This window comes from Pan paniscus, chromosome 14, assembly GCF_029289425.2.
Source record: "Pan paniscus chromosome 14, NHGRI_mPanPan1-v2.0_pri, whole genome shotgun sequence".
Taxonomy (NCBI): domain Eukaryota; kingdom Metazoa; phylum Chordata; class Mammalia; order Primates; family Hominidae; genus Pan; species Pan paniscus.
In genome coordinates, this window is record NC_073263.2 from 77,270,060 (window position 1) to 77,290,581 (window position 20,522).

At 38.9% G+C, this 20,522-nt stretch overlaps 1 protein-coding gene across 19 annotated transcripts in view; it reads left to right on the top strand.

Annotated features, from left to right (window-relative positions):
* LMO7 (LIM domain 7) overlaps nucleotides 1-20,522 on the top strand; it is a 244,027-nt gene that overhangs the window by 78,402 nt on the left and 145,103 nt on the right. For 18 of the 19 annotated variants that reach the window (XM_063595793.1, XM_024925260.5, XM_063595797.1 and 15 more), the window contains one exon: nucleotides 18,895-18,965. The exons of the other annotated variant lie outside the window; for it this stretch is intronic. In XM_063595793.1, coding sequence (XP_063451863.1) covers nucleotides 18,895-18,965 — 71 coding nt within the window. The remainder of the gene's footprint in view (nucleotides 1-18,894; nucleotides 18,966-20,522) is intronic. 19 annotated transcript variants of the gene reach the window in all.

Genomic DNA, 20,522 nt, shown 5'->3' on the forward strand with positions numbered 1-20,522 from the left:
GGGACAGTCATGTTTGGGGCTGACAGGGGAAAGACGTAATTGGAATTGTTAAGATGGAGAAATGAAGGCTCTGGGTTCTTTTGTCTAGGTAAAACCAAGGATTCAGGTGTGAGAATGAAGGGGCAAAGGGGCTCGAAGGTAGGTAGGAAGGCCTCACTCTGCAGGCAGAATGGATCTCTGGAAGGTTTTGAGCAGTGTTTGTTTTTGTGAGGAAGACTGTTTTGATTTTTAGGGAAGAATACAGGCAGGCATTGAAGTGTTAGGGTAGTAGAGGAGATTAAGGCAGAACAATCCATAGGAGAATGTTGAGTGTCACATCTGCCAGAGAAGCCTAGAACCAGAGTGGAGAGAATTACATGGATTTGGAGGGACAGAGAAGGTTCATTCTGATGTTGAGTCTGGGACATTGGGAGAATGTTGGTATCATGGTTTCAACAGAGAAGTGAGATGTGGTAGCTGAGTCTTGGGTGAGAGGGGAGGTCTGTTTACATGCTGGGAATGAGTTAAGATAAGGGCACTCCAGGGCAAATGCTCACCTGGGATCAGGAAATGTGAGGGGTGGAGAACCAGAGGACTAACTTGAGGACTAGGGCTTGGAGTTTGTCCTTGAACGAACAAAGTTTGAAACGTTAGAGGAAGAGCACCTAGCCGGTGAGCTCAGGGAGAATCGAAGGAGGGAGTGGCTGGCAAGTCAACCTTCACAGTTTCGAGGGTGAAGCAATCATCTTTGAGGAGCCTCCGGATTAACCCGGGCCCTCCTGCCTCCCACACACTCCGACACACCCCATGGCTCCTGTGTGAATCTTTCTCAGTTTTGCCTCAACATTCAGGCAAGGATCTTCAATTTGTTATGTTCATTTGTCCACCCATATTAACTCCCTTCTGAGCTGTAGTTGTAGGCTAGAAGGCAGAATCCATGTATAACCTATACTCATAAGCCTCAGAGAACCCAGCTTCATGAGCTTCTTGGTTGTACCTTCTTGGAGAAGAGAAAGACTTGAGGGTGTTGAGAGGAATCTTAGATGTCTCACTGAATCAAGGTGATTTATATATGTTTGGCTTCTGAACATTTTCTGTGTCAGGATTTTTTCTCCCAAAATGCACACCATTCCATTTTGGAATTTATTTTTATTTTGAGACGGAGTCTCGCTCTGTCGCCCAGGCTGGAGTGCGCTCACTGCAACCTCCGCCTCCCGAGTTCAAGCGATTCTCCTGTCTCAGCCTCCTGAGTAGCTGGGACTACTGGCATATGCCACCATACCCGGCTAATTTTTGTATTTTTAATAGAGACGGAGTTTCACCGTGTTGGTTCGGATGGTCTTGATTTCTTGACCTCGTGATCTGCCCGCCTTGGCCTCTCAAAGTGTTGGGATTACAGGCGTGAGCTACCACGCCTGGCCTGGAATGTTTTTAACCCTAGAAAGTTGTTTCATGTTGTGGGCCCCAAAGCTACAACTAACCAGATTGTGTACTTTAATGTGCAAATTTTGCCATGAAAAGTCTCAATCTATTTTAATGCTTCAAAACCAGTTTTGTAGAAACACATCAGAAGCTCTTGTGTATTTAATAAAGCTGACAGACTAGTGGTGTTATATAAAAATCTTCTTCATTTTCACCAACTATTACTTGATGATGTGTTTTAAACTTTGAAATGAGCTGTTTTTGTTGTATGTTTTATGTACCTAGATCTAGCCATTAAAAATAGGGGCAAACTGGTCCCAAGGCTGTTTGGACTGCTGCAGTATTCAGAATGTGCCAGCAGGTGGCAGCAGAGAACAGAAACTGATTTCATGCCTGATTTCCTTACATTTCCAGTAAAGAACCGAAGCTGGCCGGGCGCTGTGGCTCACGCCTGTAATCCCAGCACTTTGGGAGGTCAAGGCGGGTGGATCACGAGGTCAGGAGATTGAGACCAGCCTGGCCAATGTGGTGAAACCCTGTCTCTACTAAAAATACAAAAATGAGCCGGCATGGTGGTGTGTGGCTGTAGTTCCAGCTACTTGGGAAGCTGAGGCAGGAGAATGGCTTGAACCTGGGAGGCGCAGGTTGCAGTGATCCGAGATTGTGCCATTGCACTCCAGCCTGGGTGACAGAGTGAGACTCCATCTCAAAAAAAAAAAACCAAAAAAACAAAAAACCAAAGCATTTAAAGCTGTGAGATGAGATGATGATTTAGTACAAATTGTTTCATATAAGGAAATCAAGTCTCATAAGAACCTTAGATACCCATTCAAAAATCAAGCACCTGTTTATAGAATTGGGACTTAGTAGTAGGTCTCTCAGGTTCTTTCCACTCAAAGTTTTTCAGAGACCATTCTTAGTAAAACCCAGTTAAGGGCCTTCTGGGAGAGGCAGACTTCCAGGTGTCAATCCAGGCCATTTGAATCAGGATTCCTTAGAGGAAGGCTTGGGATCATTATTTGCCCCAAGCTTCCCAAGTGGTTCTTCTACACACTGAACCCTGAGTTAACAGGTGAGTCCTGTCCACAGGGCAGGTGTTATGCTGGGTCTTGAGGATGCAAACAAAAAAGCCCATGTATTCCCAAGCTCCCATGCCTGCAGGGGCCAGACAGGTAGACTTGGGGTGGACTGAGCCGAGGGGAGGTGTGGGGACTGCCACTCTCCTGAGAGTGGGTTTTCTCCAGAGCAGCCAGTTGTGGCTATGAGGTAACGCACGTCGAACGTTGCCAGACTGTTTCTTTTTTAAAGGAAGCTGGTGATCCACATTTTTGATCTTTCCCAACGTCGACATACCTTATGGGCCAAACAACACATGTGCACGGGTTGGAACTAGCCTGTGGGCTGTGATATCTTCTTTAGGAGCTTAGATCAGTAAGGGAGCCATGAATGCCAATACACATTCAGATTGGCATGAGGAGAAGGTGGAAGCAGAGGGAGCTAGCCACACTCTGGAAGGAGGTCGGGTGACTTCCTGAAGGCACGTTCTCAAGGCCAAGAAAATTTTTTTTGAAAAACAAACTCATGTATTTGTACGGGTGGTGTATTAGTCCATTCTCATGCTGCTAATAAACACACATCTGAGACTGGGTAATTTATAAAGGAAAGAGGTTTAATGGACTCAGTTCTACATGGCTGGGGAGGCCTCACAATCATGGTGGAAGATGAAGGATGAGCAAAGGGATGTCTTACATGATGGCAGGCAAGAGAGAATGAGAGCCAAACAAAAGAGGAAACCCCTTATAAAACCATCAGATCTCATGAGACTTATTCACTATCACAAGAACAGTATAGGGGAAACTGCCCCCATGATTCAATTGTCTCCCACTGGGTCCTTCCCACAACAAGTGGGAATTATGGGAGCTACAATTCACAATGAGATTTGGGTGGGGACACAGCCAAACCATATCAGGCAGTGTCTTCCTTTTCTTTGTTATCTTGAAAGGGAACATGTGTATTGATCTTTTATATTTCTCAATATACCAGAAAGTATTTTAAAATATTATTATTCATGCTTCAACTTTTATAACCTTTAATCAAATGATTCCAATAAGTGGAAATAAAATTACTACTTGATCAACGGGAAACTAATAATTAGATGCATTGTAGAGCTGTCAGTGTATCTACTTTTGAGATAAATAAGCTGGAAACTTTGTTGAGATCACTTAAGGCCCTAGAAAGAATCTAGGAAAAACTGTTTCTGCAAGTTGTTTGAGGAAAGCTGATTTCTCCACAATTCTGTCATTGGGAATGTAATTAACTCTCAACAGGGAGTTGGAGAATTCTACAAACCCATTTAATGTGGCCCTCTTTGTGATATCTTTCGTGTATTTTCAGCTTTGAGACCATACAATTAAAGTGAATTATGGAAAAAGACAATAAATGTACCTGAGAAAACCTTGGCCTGTGGAATTATTTATATATAATGCAAAGATGACACACTTAAAAACAAGATAGATGCAAATATATGAAAGGAGGAAATATCAGAATTTCATATTAAAATATTTCTGGATATAAAGTAGCTGGGGTAGAAATTCCACTTTGCAAATTAAGACCTATTCTTGTGAAAAAAATATAAATACATATATGTAATATAATATACTTATATATTTTTAAGAGATAGGGTCTAGCTGTGTTGCTCAGGCTAGAGTGCAGTGGCAGGATCATAGCTTACTGCAGTCTTGAACCTCCTGGATTCAAGGAATCCTCCTGAGTAGTTGGGACTACAGACATGTGCCCCCTCACCTGGTTAATTTTTTAATTTTTTGTAGAGATGGCTTCTCACTATGTTGCTCAGGCTGATCTGGAACTCCTGGCTTCAAGGGATCCTTCTACTTGGCCTCCCAAAGTGCTGGAATTACAGATGTGAGACATTTCATCTGGCCAAAATATATTTAAGTTTTTTTTGTTTTTTGTTTTTTTTCGGGGAGGGGTAGGCATTTAGAGTACAGGAATCATTTAAATAGCTTAATTTCTGTTGAACTTCTTTTGTATATGGGGCATGAGATGGTGCGAAAGGTCTTTGTAACTGTCTTTTAAAAAGTTATCTTTATTGAGTTTGAACAAAATGCACAAATGTCTCAGTGTACAGTTCAATGAATTTTTTAAAAAAAAACATTTATTGAGATATAATTCACATACTATACAATTCACTCTTTTAAAGTATATAATTCAGTGGCTTTTAATATATTCACAGAATTGCCGAGCCATCACCACATCTAATTTCAAAACATTTTCACCACCCCAAAAGAAAACATGTATCCGTTAGCAGTCACTCTCCATTCTCTCTTTCCCCTAGCCCCTGACAACCATTAATCTGCTTTTTGTTTCTACGATTACCTTATTCTGGACATTTCACATAAATAGAATAATACCATATTTGGTCTTTTTTTACCTTAAGCCTAATGTTTTCAAGATTTATTTATGCGATGGCATGTATTAGTACAGTAGTGTTCCCTTATCAGGAAGTACGTTTCCTGATAAAAGGATTGTGTTCTAAGACTCCCCCAGTAGGTGCCTGAAACTGAGGAAAGTACCAAACTTGACTGCTGTCGATCAGAACATATTTCTGTTCCTGTCTTCCACTCACAGATTTAATGTCTTTTCCATCTTAGCAACTGTCGTGCACTGTGGTCATAAGTTTTGCAGTTTGAGGTGTGACAACCAAAACTAGCATGAATTTCTTTCTCTTTCTTTACAATTTCCAAGATAGAAGATTTTTTTTTTTTTTTTTTTTTTTACTGTAGCATCGAGGGAACCAGCCCCCAATATTTCAATGTAGGTTCTTTTCTATTTTCCCTACGTGTCGGCCGGTCTGAGAAATAAATAAGAAATTTTACAGCTGGGTCTCTGGGGGTGACATCACATGTCGGCAGGTTCTATGATGCCCCCAAGCTGCAAAACCAACACGTTTTTATTAGGGGTTTCAAAAGGGGAGGGAGTGTACGAATAGGGTGTGGGTCACAGAGATCGCATGCTTCAAAAGGCAATAAAATATCACAAGGCAAATAGGGGCAGAGCAAGATCACAAGGCCAGGGTGAAATTAGAATTGCTGATGAGGTTTCATGTCCCACTGTGCACCCATTGTCATTGATAAACATCTTAACAGGAAACAGGGTTCAAGAGCAGAGAACCGGTCTGACTAGAATTCGCCAGGCTGGAATTTCTTAATGCTAGCAAGCCTGGGGGCGCTGCAGGAGATGAGGGCATATTTTATCCCTTATCTTCAACTGCATAAGACAGACACTCCCAGAGCGGCCATTTTAGAGGCTTCCCCCTGGGAATGCATTCTTTTCCCAGGGCTGTTCCTTGCTGAGAAAAAGAATTCAGTGATATTTCTCCTATTCGCTTTTACAAGAAGAGAAATATGACTCTGTTCTGCCCGACCCTGCAGGCAGTCAGGCCTTATGGTTATCTCCCTTGTTCCCTGAACATCGCTGTTATCCTGTTCTTTTAGGATGCCCAGATTTCATATTGTTCAAACACACATGTTTTACAAACAATTTGTACAGATAACACAATCATCACAGGGTCCTGAGGCGACATACATCCTCAGCTTATGAAGATGATGGGATTAAGAGATTAAAGTAAAGACAGACATAGGAAATTATAAGAGTATTGACTGGGGAAGTGATAAATGTCCATGAAATCTTCACAATTTATGTTCAGAGATTGCAGTAAAGACAGGCCTAAGAAATTATAACAGTATTCATTTGGAGAACTAATAAACGTCCATGAAATCTTCAATTTATGTTCTTCTGCCATGGCTTCAGCTGGTCCCTCTGTTCAGGTTCCCTGACTTCCTGCAATACTGTAGATCTTAGCAACCTCAGCATATGATTGTTTTCCTTATTAAGTCAAGAACTTTCACCTTTTCACTTAAAGGGAGTACTTGATAGCTTCTCTTTGGCATTTTGGAATTGCCAGCATCACTACTCTTTGTGCTTTGGCACCATTATTAGGTCAACCATGGGTGACTTGAACACAAACACTGTGGTCAACAGCCGATCTGCAAACCAAGAAGACTGCTAAGAGACTCATGGGCAGGGAGCACATGCAGTGTGAATATGCTGGACAAAGGGACAGTTCACAGAGGGGGACACAGCAGAATGGCTTGAGATTTCATCACACTATGCAAAACAATGCACAATTTAAAACTTAAGAATTGTTTATTTCTGAAATCTTCCATTTAATATTTCTGGACTGTGGTTGACTGTGGGTAACTGCAACTACAGAAAGTGGAACCATGGAAGCAGACCACTGTACTTCATTCCAGTGATTGCTGAATCATATTCCATTGTGTAGTTACACCATGTTCTATTTGTTCATTCATCAGTTCATGGACATTTGGGTAGTTTCCACTTTTTGGTTGTTATGAACATTCATATACAAGTTTTTGTGTGGAGGTATGATTTCATCTCATTTGGGTATGCACTAGGAATAGATTGTAGTGACCTTTTTGCTTCTGGAAGGTTGACAGATGGACTACGTTGTTGTTGGCTTGCAGTGGGTATCCATCAAGAATTATTGCAAGAATTCTTGTGTAACTGGGCGTCTCAGCCGCATTACTTAATAATACCAAACTTAAACTGGATAGTAAAGTATATCATAGGTAGCAAGGGCGTAACTGTCAGTTTGAAGTTTATGTGAAATAAGTAGTGACTCTTACATGTGATAGAGATGTACCATTTCCCAAAATGAATGTGATCCCACAGCGATGCCTCTCCTAGTAATTCACAGGGAGGTAAGTAGGTAATTGTTGAGACTTGCTAATGTGTGTGTGAAACATTTCTGCAAAAAATGATGCCATCTTTTTGCTGTTGAGAACCCATGATTATATTAAGCATTTGAACTATACTTAAAATATCCTGATAATGATTGTTCACATCTACTTGTGCCTTGTGTGGTAGTTATTTAAAAACTTCTTAATCTAGAAAAAAATAATTTAAGGCTAGACTTTTTTCCCTTAGGATATTTTCCTTATTGTCTGCAACAATATAATTTGGAGTATAAACCTGTGTTTATAGACAAAATGCAATGTCCTCATTAGAAGTGATTTTTGTGATTGTTAACATAATGAAGCATAGGCTGTAAAACTAGCACATGTTTTGTATGTGTTTTCGGTGAACTTACCTGGCCCCTAATAGGACTCAGGTTGTCTTGGATTTTGATGGATTGATGAAACCTTGTACATAAATTGCCAGTCCTGGAACCAATCTTCCTTCATTTCTTCCCTGTTTTATTTAGTTTTTCTTCCAGTTGTATTTCATTTTTGGCTTGTTAATAATTGTGGTTTAGTAAAAATAACTTGAGACTGTAAGCTGAAAGTTGGCTATGGTCTAGGGAAGTGGGCTTCTTCTCGTGGACTAGAAATGTTTAAACTTATTCTTTTTTTTTCCCTCAAAATATGAGTGCAGCTGACGTCTGGTTTAACGATGATTGAGTGAGAATTTTGAGTGTTTATAAAGACAGTTAGCTTTTAATTATCTGGGCACACAACCCGGAGCATTGCATTTTGCTGGCTGTTTCCCTGCTCCTTCCTTCTGGCTCTGTGAAGACTTGTTGGCCTTCCCCAAGAGAAGGTGAAGTTGGAAGTGTAACTGACCCCAGCCACTCTGAGATGAAAGTTGGGGTAGCAGGCAGAAGGGTAGGAGAAATGTTTAGACTTTTGACCACTGTGAGACTTTTGGGTTCCATCTAGAATTCAGGGATCTGTGCAGTTCTGATTACCACTATCTTGGAAGACTGCGAGTTGGCTTTGGTTTTGCTATCAAATGATATTAGTATTGGCAAAAATAGTCCTAGTATACTCCCCAATATTATGTAGTACAATGCCAAATCTTAATAGAAATGAGTGACTTGAGAATTACCCCTTAAAGGAATGTTATTTGCTGAATATACAATATAAGTTTACCAAGAACATGGTGTAATTCAGTGGGTTAACCACATATGCCATTTTGACTACAATTTCAAAACAGGGTTAGAATTTTAAAGAGGAAGTTCCAAGAATTGCTTCATTTTACTTTTTATATTCCTAGTGCTGTGCACCATGTCAGGTATGTATATAGCAGGTTGTCATTAAATAATTTTTGAATGAATGAATAAATGAATGCTTTCTTTGTATCTTAGTTAAAATTAAGACAGATTATTTAAATGAAAAGTTAAACTCTAACATATTCTTTAACCTGGAAAGATTTTCATGTAGCAAATTAATAGTGGTGACAAGCTTTCAACTTTGAAGGTTTCATCCAACCATATAGTCTTTCAAAAAGTATCACTAGAGTGATATACTTTCATGTACTCTTGTATGTTTTTATTCTTGAGCTACTGACAAAACTAGGATGGGTTTTCTCCTGTGCAGTAGAAGGCTACTTTAATAAAGTGATGTCAAGAACTGAGGAAGGCTGTTCCTCCAAAACACAACCAACTCCCTCATCCCCCCCAACACACACCTGCAATTTAATCATCTGTTTGGTCTTTTTGTTTGTTTGTTTTTTATTCCTATAAATTAGTAAATAGCAACTATTTATAGGAAGAATAATTTGATTTAAAAGTGATGAGGGTGTGTAAGCTGTATTTCAGCCAGTGAGAAGTTGGGTAAGAGCCTCCTGCTCTTGGGAGTATGCAGTGTAGACTGGAATGACTGGGGGAATAGGAGGTAAGTCGCTAATTACAGTTTAGAGTTCCCTGAGTGCTTTCACAGACACTCTCATTTGATGCTCAATGCGCTGATATATAGAGAACTACCTACTGGTCTAGGTCTCAAGTCCAGTAACCTTGGTGTAGCTCAATTTCCTCATGTGTAAACCAGGGGTAAGAGATGCTACCACATAGGGTTGCTACAAAGATTCAGGCCCAAAGCAGACAGTGTGAGTGTTGGCTGACATAACTCGGGTTCCTGTTTTATAGCTGAGGCCTTGAGAAGTTAGGAGACAGTCTTCATTATCCAAGGAGTCTGGTACTCCCATCTCAGCTTCTCTGACTTCAGGTTCTTTGTGTGTGTGTGTGTGTGTGTGTGTGCACTGTGAGGACAGTTTAAAAAGTGCAAAACCCATCCTTTTGTGAAGAACTGGCTTCTCTGACATCATGAATGACTTTTTCAATCATTCTATTCAGGGACAGGAAAGAGGTAGGAGATATTTATTCCATTTAAATTACGTTCCGTTTTTACCTAATGTGTTAATGGTAAGCCATAATCCTTGCATTTGTAAGTTTTTGGTATTTGTAACCAATGAGATCTGTCAAAGATGTTGCATCATAAATAATGATGTGGACATCTATGGAATTTATTATAAAAATTTGATGTGTTTTGTGGAGTCATGGAGATCATATAATGGTTGTTTCAACAATGAAGTTTAATGAACGGAGTGAAGAAGGGTGTTTTTAATTGATTGACAGCTTTAGAGAAGGCATCCAGCTCCTCCTGTATACCAGCCTGGGGCTTCTCCCTGCGGAAAAATGCCCTGTACTATCTCATTATAAGGTCATGATACGTGAACACTTAGTTATCTCCTTGAATGAAAAATTATGGCAAACATGGCTCTTGGGAATTGTTTCATGATGTGGTTCGTCTGTACCACAGTGGTTTCTAACGTCAATGTTTGTTGGGATTTTTTTGTTTCTCATTACTAATGTTGAAATGATTGGTGTGATGATGGTTTGTATCTTAAGTATCATGACCTAGTAGCTGATCTGTCAATTAGTAAGTAACTTAATTTGAAATCAACTGTGAGCCCAGTTGAAGCTCACAGCCTAACGTTTGTCAGCAAACCCCTCTCCCCAGCTTTGAATACAAGCTCAAAACAATGTTTTTCTTTTTGCACAGGGGTTTGCACACAAATATGGTGGAGAGTGCTTTTGGGATTCTAGGCACCTTTTAAATGGCTGCTTAAAAGAAATTGAAAAAGTTAAACGAGAGAAGTGCCTGCTGACTCGCATTAGTGGGCATTTTGCTGATAACCAGTCTGGTATGAAGTGGTCTTCAAGAAGCTCCCAGAATGTTTGGGATTTAAGTCATGTGGATTATGCGATCAGAACTGGAACTGAGCGATAGAGCTTCAGAGAAACTTGTTGTTTACATTGGCAAGAAATCTTATCCAGCAAGAGGATTAAAATAAAACCATAAACAAAACAGTAAAGGGTGTGAAGATAATTCCCATTTGCTTATGAAATGAATACACCTCATAGCAAAAGAAATGGTGTTTTTTGAAATTTATATACTTGGCAATTATTGCCTTAATATTTATCTGATAGATATTTTCTTCTACAGAACCTGTTTTTTAATAACTTCCTATCAAGGGCTTCTTCGGAGGCCACAGGTGGTAAGACAGGTTTGGCAGAGGTGTTTGTGCGGAATATGCCCTCGGGAGGCTGCTCCGCCCTTCATATGCTCGGGTAGGCTAATTACAACCTCAGAGGAAGCCCCAAGAGCCTCACACTTGGTGCAGTCACTTCCTAGCTTCTTTGCCACAGGATGGCTGGAAGCACGAGCCTACACTGGGATATGTAGCCTTTTTTCCCAGAGGAGTCGAAATGCCTTCACAAGTCACTTGTGTACTATGAAGTAGATAGGGCAAATATTAATTTCCCTTTTAAAATTAAGGGACTGAGTGGTGATTTAAAAGTGTATCATGTGAGATAGGTCCAGGATTAAACCTGAGGTATTCTCTCCTGATGTGTATCTCTTCAGATTATTTTAGGTGGGGATGATTTTATTTAACTGCCTTAGGAAAATATGGAAAGGGGCAAACAAGAAAGAGAAGAAAAAATTGTATACAAGGCAGGGTGTGGCTGTTTGACTACATAGTCATCACTCCTGTTTGTGTTGACTTTTGATAACTTAAGTGGGAAACATGTGGTCTCTATTTATGTGGTTCCTATGAATCACAACAGCATTACGTGAAATGTGTCACACATTAAATAACTTGCTAATGAGTAAGGTTCAAAATTATAGAAAAACTGAATGAGTAATTGTTAGATTAGAACTACTAAACAGTTCTTTTAAAATACTGTAATTTCTTTCAGAATACTGAATTCTCAACATAAGAATGAGTTCACATTTAAAGTGTGATTTATTCTTATTTTTAAACAACCTACTTTCACTATGTTTTGAGATGGTTTGTAGATTTATAACTTTTGCAATGTTGTCAGAAGACAGAAAATAATTTAATAACTCAGTTTCTTCCTTTAAATAAAGGATGTTGCATCTGGCAAAACAGACATTTATCTGCTAAGATGCAGCTTCTTACTTTCATTCTACAGATGGATAGTAACAGGTAATAATAACAGCTAGCATTCGTGAGTGCTTGTCTTGGGTCAGGCAAGTGCTAAGTGTTTCATGCATATTATCTCATTTAATTCTCACCATAACCCTTTGAGATGGATACATTTAATCTCCATTTCACAAATGGGATAACTAAGATGTTATGTAGCTTGTTCAGAATTGCAGGTAGAAAGTGGCAGAGCAGGGCTTTAAACCCAGGCATCCTAGTTCCAGCGCCCCTACTTGGCCTCAACAGGCCACCATTGACATCATGTTGTGACCTTAAGGTAAGTAGCTGAGGCAGCCTCTGTAGACCTAATAGTCCTGCTATAAAATTGTGCTTTCTTTTTTTGGTTTTAAACTCATAAAAAATTTTTGTTTTATTTTAGGGGGAGTCTTAGGTGAGTTTACAATTATATGGTATAAGAGTTGCTAATTAAAAAATCAGATTTTTCGAGTTATTGAGGTCGGAGTAGCTAGTATGTGCAGTACAAATGTTTTATAATGTTTGTGAAAATGCCCACAGAACTGTTAAAACATTTAAAGAGAACTTATCTTATACTGAAGTTTAGAGTATTATATTTTTATTATCTTCCTCTGTCTCTTGCACCTACACCCATGCACACACACAGTCATTATGTGTTAACACATCTTTTTATCCAGGAAAATTGGATGAAAAGATTAACTGAACATTTTTATTTACTGATCTACCTTCTATACCCTTAACAGAGGAGGATTATTTTTGAAGCTGTATTATGTTGTAAAATACCCTAATTTTAAAATATCTGAATAGATTGAAGATAATTTAATTTTTGTAGCCTAAAAATACTTTAGAGTCTAATGTAGTTGAGTTACTCTTTTACTGAGTACTTATAAAATGCTGTTGGTTTTTGGTGTCTGTTTCATGTGGGAGGTTTTGTAACTTTCTAGAAAGTTAAACGTTCTGAGCCTCGAATTTCATACTAGTGAAATGGAGATAATAATAAGGATTATTAAATTTAAGATTGTGTGGATTGCATAGATAATAAGAAAAATTACCTAGGACAAAAACTGGTGTCAGCCTCTTCTATTCTTTGTTCCTTTAGGTACGGGAGATTTAGTAAATTGACCTAAATCTGATTGGTTTTGGCTTCTTTTGAATGTTGTTCTTTTATATTAATAAATTTATTTATAAATTTATATATAAACACCTGTAGTCTTTAAAGAATATAAACAAAAGATAACATTAAAAATAAGTGTAATTCTACAACTTAGGAATAATTACTGTTAGTATATTTATTCCATGTTTACTTATGATACATTCTTATAGAGTTATAGAAATTGGGATTATACTCCCAATTTTTCATAAACTTTCCCAATTTTTCATAAATTGCTTTTTAAATAATATTCTTTACAACTAATAAATCCACTTTTATGACATGAATTTCAATTTCATGTCATTTTCTGTTTTATGGCTATATCATAATATAATCAAGTTCTTATTGCTGGGCATTCAGGTTATTTGCAATTGTTGCTATTTATTCTACAGAACGCTGTGAAACAATTCTGTTCTGTGTGCCTGTCCTGTTGTCCTAGTATAAACTCCTAGATCCTGCACCTAGGAGAATATGCATATTTAAGACTTCTGATACATATCACAAATTACCTTCTAGAATTGTGGTAACATTTTATATTACCTTCAGTGGTGTACAGGACATGCCAGATTGCCATGTCTTCAAAATATAAGCTATTATTTAAAACCTTTGTTTAGTTTTTATATTGTCTTTTTTAAAAAAAATATATAAATACTGTACAAATGGAATTTGGTCTTTTATCATCATTATTTAGATTTTGGAAAGTACGTAAGTACAAGAGTACATCAATATTTGGATATATGATCTTGCCTTTCTATCATCTTTTTGGGGGAGATGAACCATTATGGATAGTTGGGTTTTCTGAATAGCTTTGAAGATTCCATTTTGCCCACTTTATTAAAGGATATTCTTAAATATAACTAACTTAGCCATGTCTATATGATGCGGAGGTGTGTTTCTGAGGATTAATTGTTGGAGTATTGTCAGAGTGGTAACTTCAGGGTTGATGCATATAAGGAAGTTTGGCATGTACTGTTTAACCACCCTCAAGAACTTGATTGCACATTTCAGCCACTACAAACTAATAAGCAGGTGATATTTTCCCTGCTTCAGGTGAGCACACTGGGGTGCAGAGAGGTTATGTAACTTGCTTAAGATCACACAGTCATTAGGTAGTGAATGTGGAATTTGAACTTGCTTTGGTCAGACTTCAGTTCTTTTTCTTTCCATTTTGCCACTTGCTACATGCTACCCTCTTGATTGGCCCTTTCATTGCTGTTGACTGTCATTCTTCACTGCTATCCGGTGTCTGCAGGACACAGCCCTTCTTTCTTGTAAATCACTGCTTTGAATCTATATTGATTTGGGAATGGAATTGCCAGATTATAAGTGTCAGTGGCTCTGAGGGGCTTTGCTATGACTAGAGAGAATGGGCTTTAGCATCTGCGTTGGATGTTTCTGGGCCTATTTCATGCTTTTTGGCTGTGCATAGGAGTTTCCAGATGAAGGACATGTTACAACGTTTTCTATAGTTGAGATCTGCACTCCCCTTGAGTTTGTTTTGGAACAATTTGGGGAAAATTCAAAAGAGTTTCTGTTGCACAGGTTGGTGGGATAATCCAGGGTCCTTTCAGTTATTTTCAGAAGAATATGCCATTCTCTTTGGGTATGTTTAACTGTGCTTTAAACATTACATTTTTCTTTTTTATTTATTTATTTATTATACTTTAAGTTTTAGGGTACATGTGCACAACGTGCAGGTTAGTTACATATGTATACATGTGCCATGTTGGTGTGCTGCACCCATCAGCTCGTCATTTAACATTAGGTATATCTCCTAATGCTATCCCTCCCCGCTCCCCCCACCCCACAACAGTCCCTGGTGTGTGCTGTTCCCCTTCCTGTGTCCATGTGTTCTCATTGTTCAGTTCCCACCTATGAGTGAGAACATGTGGTGTTTGGTTTTTTGTCCTTGTGATAGTTTGCTGAGAATGATGGTTTCCAGCTTCATCCATGTCCCTAAAAAGGACATGAACTCATCATTTTTTATGGCAGCATAGTATTCCATGGTGTATATGTGCCACATTTTCTTAATCCAGTCTATCATTGTTGGACATTTGGCTTGGTTCCAAGTCTTTGTTATTGTGAAAAGTGCCGCAATAAACATACGTGTGCATGTGTCTTTATAGCAGCATGATTTATAATCCTTTGGGTATATACCCAGTAATGGGATTGCTGGGTCAAATGGTATTTCTAGTTCTAGATCCCTGAGGAATCACCACACTGACTTCCACAATGGTTGAACTAGTTTACAGTCCCACCAACAGTGTAAAAGTGTTCCTATTTCTCCACATCCTCTCCAGCACCTGTTGTTTCCTGACTTTTTAATGATTGCCATTCTAACTGGTGTGAGATGGTATCTCATTGTGGTTTTGATTTGCATTTCTCTGATGGCCAGTGATGATGAGCATTTTTTCATATGTCTTTTGGCTGCATAAATGTCTTCTTTTGAGAAGTGTCTGTTCATATCCTTTGCTCACTTTTTGATGGGGCTGTTTGTTTTTTTTCTTGTAGATTTGTTTGAGTTCATTGTAGATTCTGGATATTAGCCCTTTGTCAGATGAGTAGGTTGCAAAATTTTCTCCCATTCTGTAGGTTGCCTGTTCACTCTGATGGTAGTTTCTTTTGCTGTGCAGAAGCTCTTTAGTTTAATTAGATCCCATTTGTTAATTTTGGCTTTTGTTGCCATTGCTTTTGGTGTTTTAGACATGAAGTCCTTGCTGATGCCTATGTCCTGAATGGTATTGCCTAGGTTTTCTTCTAGGGTTTTTATGGTTTTAGGTCTAATATTTAAGTTTTTAATCCTTCTTGAATTAATTTTTGTATAAGGTGTAAGGAAGGGACCCAGTTTCAGCTTTCTACATATGGCTAGCCAGTTTTCCCAGCACCATTTATTAAATAGGGAATCCTTTCCTCATTTCTTGTTTTTGTCAGGTTTGTCAAAGCTCAGATAGTTGTAGATATGCGGCGTTATTTCTGAGGGCTCTGTTCTGTTCCATTGGTCTATATCTCTGTTTTGGTAGCAGTACCATGCTGTTTTGGTTACTATAGCCTTGTAGTATAGTTTGAGGTCAGGTAGCGTGATGCCTCCAGCTTTTTTCTTTTGGCTTAGGATTGACTTGGCAATGCGGGCCCTTTTTTGGTTCCATATGAACTTTAAAGTAGTTTTTTCTAATTCTGTGAAGAAAGGCATTGGTAGCTTGATGGGGATGGCATTGAATCTATAAATTACCTTGGGCAGTATGGCCATTTTCATGATATTGATTCTTCTATCCATGAGCATGGAATGTTCTTCCATTTGTTTGTATCCTCTTTTATTTCATTGAGCAGTGGTTTGTAGTTCTCCTTGAAGAGGTCCTTCACATCCCTTGTAAGTTGGATTCCTAGATATTTTATTCTCTTTGAAGCAATTGTGAATGGGAGTTCACTCATGATTTGGCTCTCTGTTTGTCTGTTATTGGTGTATAAGAATGCTTGTGATTTTTGCACATTGATTTTGTATCCTGAGACTTTGCTGAAGTTGCCTGTCAGCTTCAGGAGATTTTGGGCTGAGATGATGGGGTTTTCTAGATATACAATCATGTCATCTGCAAACAGGGACAATTTGACTTCCTCTTTTCCTAATTGAATACCCTTTATTTCCTTTTCCTGCCTGATTGCCCTGGCCAGAACTTCCAACACTACGTTGAATAGGAGTGGTGAGAGAGGGCATCCCTGTCTTGTGCCAGTTTTCAAAGGGAATGCTTCCAGTTTTTGCCCATTCATTATGATATTGGCTGTGGGTTTGTCATAGATAGCTCTTATTATTTTCAGATACGTCCCATCAATACCTAATTTATTGAGAGTTTTTAGCATGAAGGGTTGTTGAATTTTGTCAAAGGCCTTTTCTGCATCTATTGAGATAATCATATGGTTTTTGTCATTGGTTCTGTTTATATGCTGTATTACATTTATTGATTTGCATATGTTGAACCAGCCTTGCATCCCAGGGATGAAGCCCACTTGATCATGGTGGATAAGCTTCTTGATGTGCTGCTGGATTCGGTTTGCCAGTATTTTATTGAGGATTTTTGCATTGATGTTTATCAGGGATATTGGTCTAAAATTCTCTTTTTTGGTTGTGTCTCTGCCAGGCTTTGGTATCAGGATGATTCTGGCTTCATAAAATGAGTTAGGGAGGACTCCTTCTTTTTCTATTGATTGGAATAGTTTCAGAAGGAATGGTACCAGTTCCTCCTTGTACCTCTGGTAGTATTTGGCTGTGAATCCATCTGGTCCTGGACTTTTTTTGGTTGGTAAGCTATTAATTATTGCCTCAATTTCAGAGCCTGTTATTGGTCTATTCAGAGACTCAATGCCGTCTGTCACCCCTGTCTTTGACTAGGAAAGGGAATTCCCGGACCCCTTGTGCTTCCTGCGCGAGGCGGTGCCTCGCCCTGCTTCGGCTCACGCTCGGTGCGCTGCACCCACTGTCCTGCACCCACTTCCTGACACTCCCCAGTGAGAGGAAGCCAGTACCTCAGTTGGAAATGCAGAAATCACCCGTCTTCTGCGTCGCTCACGCTGGGAGCTGTAGACTGGAGCTGTTCCTATTTGGCCGTCTTGGGTCCACCCCCTACATTTTTCTTATGAGGCTGTGGACTCCCTGATGGAAGAGCTGCCTGCCTTCAAAACGTGTTTTTTTTTTTCGGTAAATTCCTACCCAGCATTCAGGTAATGCCTGTAACAGACACTCTGCCTTTGTTTAAGTAAAGCAGCAGTGCAGCCCTTCTGTAGATTAATGCCAAGTATAGGAAGGATCTACCTCTTCCTGAGTTTGAGCATGTTGCCTCCTGGCCCAGGCTTCTGTCCAAATGTATAGACCAACCTCTGAGAAACACAACCATTATTTTGTCAGTTAACAGATATCATGTCTAGCTGCAGCGATGTTGGGCACTGTGGAGAGATGCAGAATGAAGACACACAGGGATTCTAGGGGGACCGTGAAGCTGGCAGTAGTGAGGATAGCTGGGGGATGGTGGTAAAGGTCCCTTCGTTGAGCCCTGGAGCCAACCTGGGATTTAAGATTGGTGACTTTCCAGTTCAGGATATCAGAAATGTATTTCTTTCTGAAGTGGCAGGTGGAGCAGGGACTACTCCTGTTCTTACGTGGTGGCTGCATCTCCAGGACAGCTGGTGTCAGTGCTGTTGGTCCCTGCCCTCCCCTTGAGCTGGGACTCAGTCCCAGGGGTTGTTCTTAGGGCAGCTTTTTTCCCACTGTGACCTTCATTTTCTCTGCTACTATTTCCCCTGTGGAATCCCCTTTTCTATCCCAGCCACCTCCCCCTTCAGAGAGAGAATCTAGAGATTTTTCTAGAGGTTTCACCAACATTATTGGTGGTGGTAACTGCAGGTGCCTGTTCCTCTGTAATTCCTTAAGTTGGGAATTGTCTGTTTAAAATATTCACCATCTCACCTCTCTTTCTTTTGTCTCTCTGCGCCAGGATTTAATAGTCTTCTCCTCAGGATGTTTCAATAAATGGCTCTTTACATCAATTAGGACGATTTCATAAATAAGTTTAAGAAGTGTCATGCCCTCTGCTGTTTAGCTTTGTAGTGAAATTTGAGGAATATAAAGATAGAATTGAAATTAATGATATGTGTATTCAGTGTCGTTGGTATCTTGAGTTTCTATCTTATACTGTTTTTATTCATTCTTAGTAGAATAGATCACCCATAGGTTTTTAAAAAATATATAAAATATGTTGAAAATTTAGTTTAGCTCTTTTGTGTATCATCCAATAAAATGATTATATTACCGAAAACACTCATTGTAATTTTTTCCTGCATATATTTGTCATACTAAAATGGTTAAACTATCTCTTTGTAATATAAAACAGACAGTACATATTCCTATAAGGAACAGATTATAGGATATAACAGTCTATGTATGCAAATCCTTCAAGTATAACATTAAATGCATATTAATTAATCTAATACTGAATTGGACTTGTGTGCTGTCCCTGCTTAAGAGAAAATTAACAACCAAACCTATCTTTCAGGCAGTAACAGAGAAGAATTTTGAAACAAAAGATTTTCGAGCCTCTCTAGAAAACGGTGTTCTGCTGTGTGAGTAAGTATTTAAAGTATTTAAAAAATAATTCAAAAGCAAAGATATGTGTGTGTGTGAGTGATGAGGTGTTTGGCTCCTCCCATGGCCACCGTAGTCACAGATATGTGTTCTTGGTCACAGGTGAGATTTGATCCCTGCAAATTGATACCTCACAATACGAGACAGTAGGAAGAAGGGGTTATCAGTCTCTGTATCTAAAGATAGCACTGGTAAAATATATATTATTTTTAATTAGTAAACAAGAAAGATTCTATTGCATGGTGGGCCAGTGGGGGGTGGGTGATTGAGAAGGAAGCCTTATGACATGTTACCATTGATCTCTTAGTCTGAATATTCTAATGGGTAGAATTGCCTGGTTTGGAAGTTAATACACAAAATCTTTGCTTCATCAATAAATCATGATGATTGGAGTGGTAGATTTTTCCTTTAAGCTTTAAGTGGAGTCATTACATTACCAAAATCAATTTGACTTATGGACCATTCATTCAATTAATAGATACCATTGAGAACCACACCCCAGACTTTGCTTACAAAGAAGTAAGATAGGCTAGTACCATGATTGATAGTATAAGGCCTACATTGTATGTGTAGTGTAATATTTTGTTCCCCAATGGATGCATAGTACAGTTAGTCAAGTATATGAACTTTGGGAATAAGGGAGAGGCAGGCCTGTGAGGCATAAGGATGAAATCCTGGGTGAGGGTAGAGGTTGCAGAAGCGAGCAAATAAATTCTAAGAATGTACTTGAGTACTCACCCACATTTTTGAAAGCACTTAATTATTTCAATCTAGACACTTATCGCACAGGTATTTATGCTATCTGTTCACATGTAAGCAGTGAGAGTGTATACACTAGTACTTAGAGATTTTGATTATCCTTTTGAAGGAGTTGTTTGCAGCAAAAGGTCTGGAGTCAAAGGGCCTAGGTTAGATTTCTTGCTCCATTATTTTTGGACCTTTGAATAAGTGACCTCACATCTTTGAACATTTGACCAAGTGATTTAACATTTGAGCCTTATTTTCTCATCGGTAAAGTAGAGATCAAGGTATCTGATGTGCCTAATTCACAGAGTTGCTGAGTTCAACAATATATATTTTAAGGTTTTTATAAACGATCAAACTTTGTATATATACAAGTTGTTGCTAGATGATGGGCATGTAAATAACAGTCTATCTTGTCAGCTCTGTTGGCAAGTGTTCAAAGTTCTTTGTCTTAAGGTGATATTATTAATTTTGTTCCATATGAAGTTGCTGATATTTAACCATTTGTGACCTAAAGAAGTGTCAATTTCGTGTGGTTTCACCTAACGTATAGGTGACATGTATAGGACACACATGTGAATAAGGGCCAGGAATAAAGTTCAAAGTGTGTTTCTTGTCGTCTTCCAATGTCACATTCATTGGAATGTGAATAGTGTTTCAATTAGTTTGACAATGAGTCAAATAGTGTTTAAGCTAATTTAAGTAGACCACATAGCCCAACTGGTCACTAATGGGAAGTTACTTTATCTTAATTTGAAAACAGTATGATTTAAATGTACTCTAGTAATGTTTAGA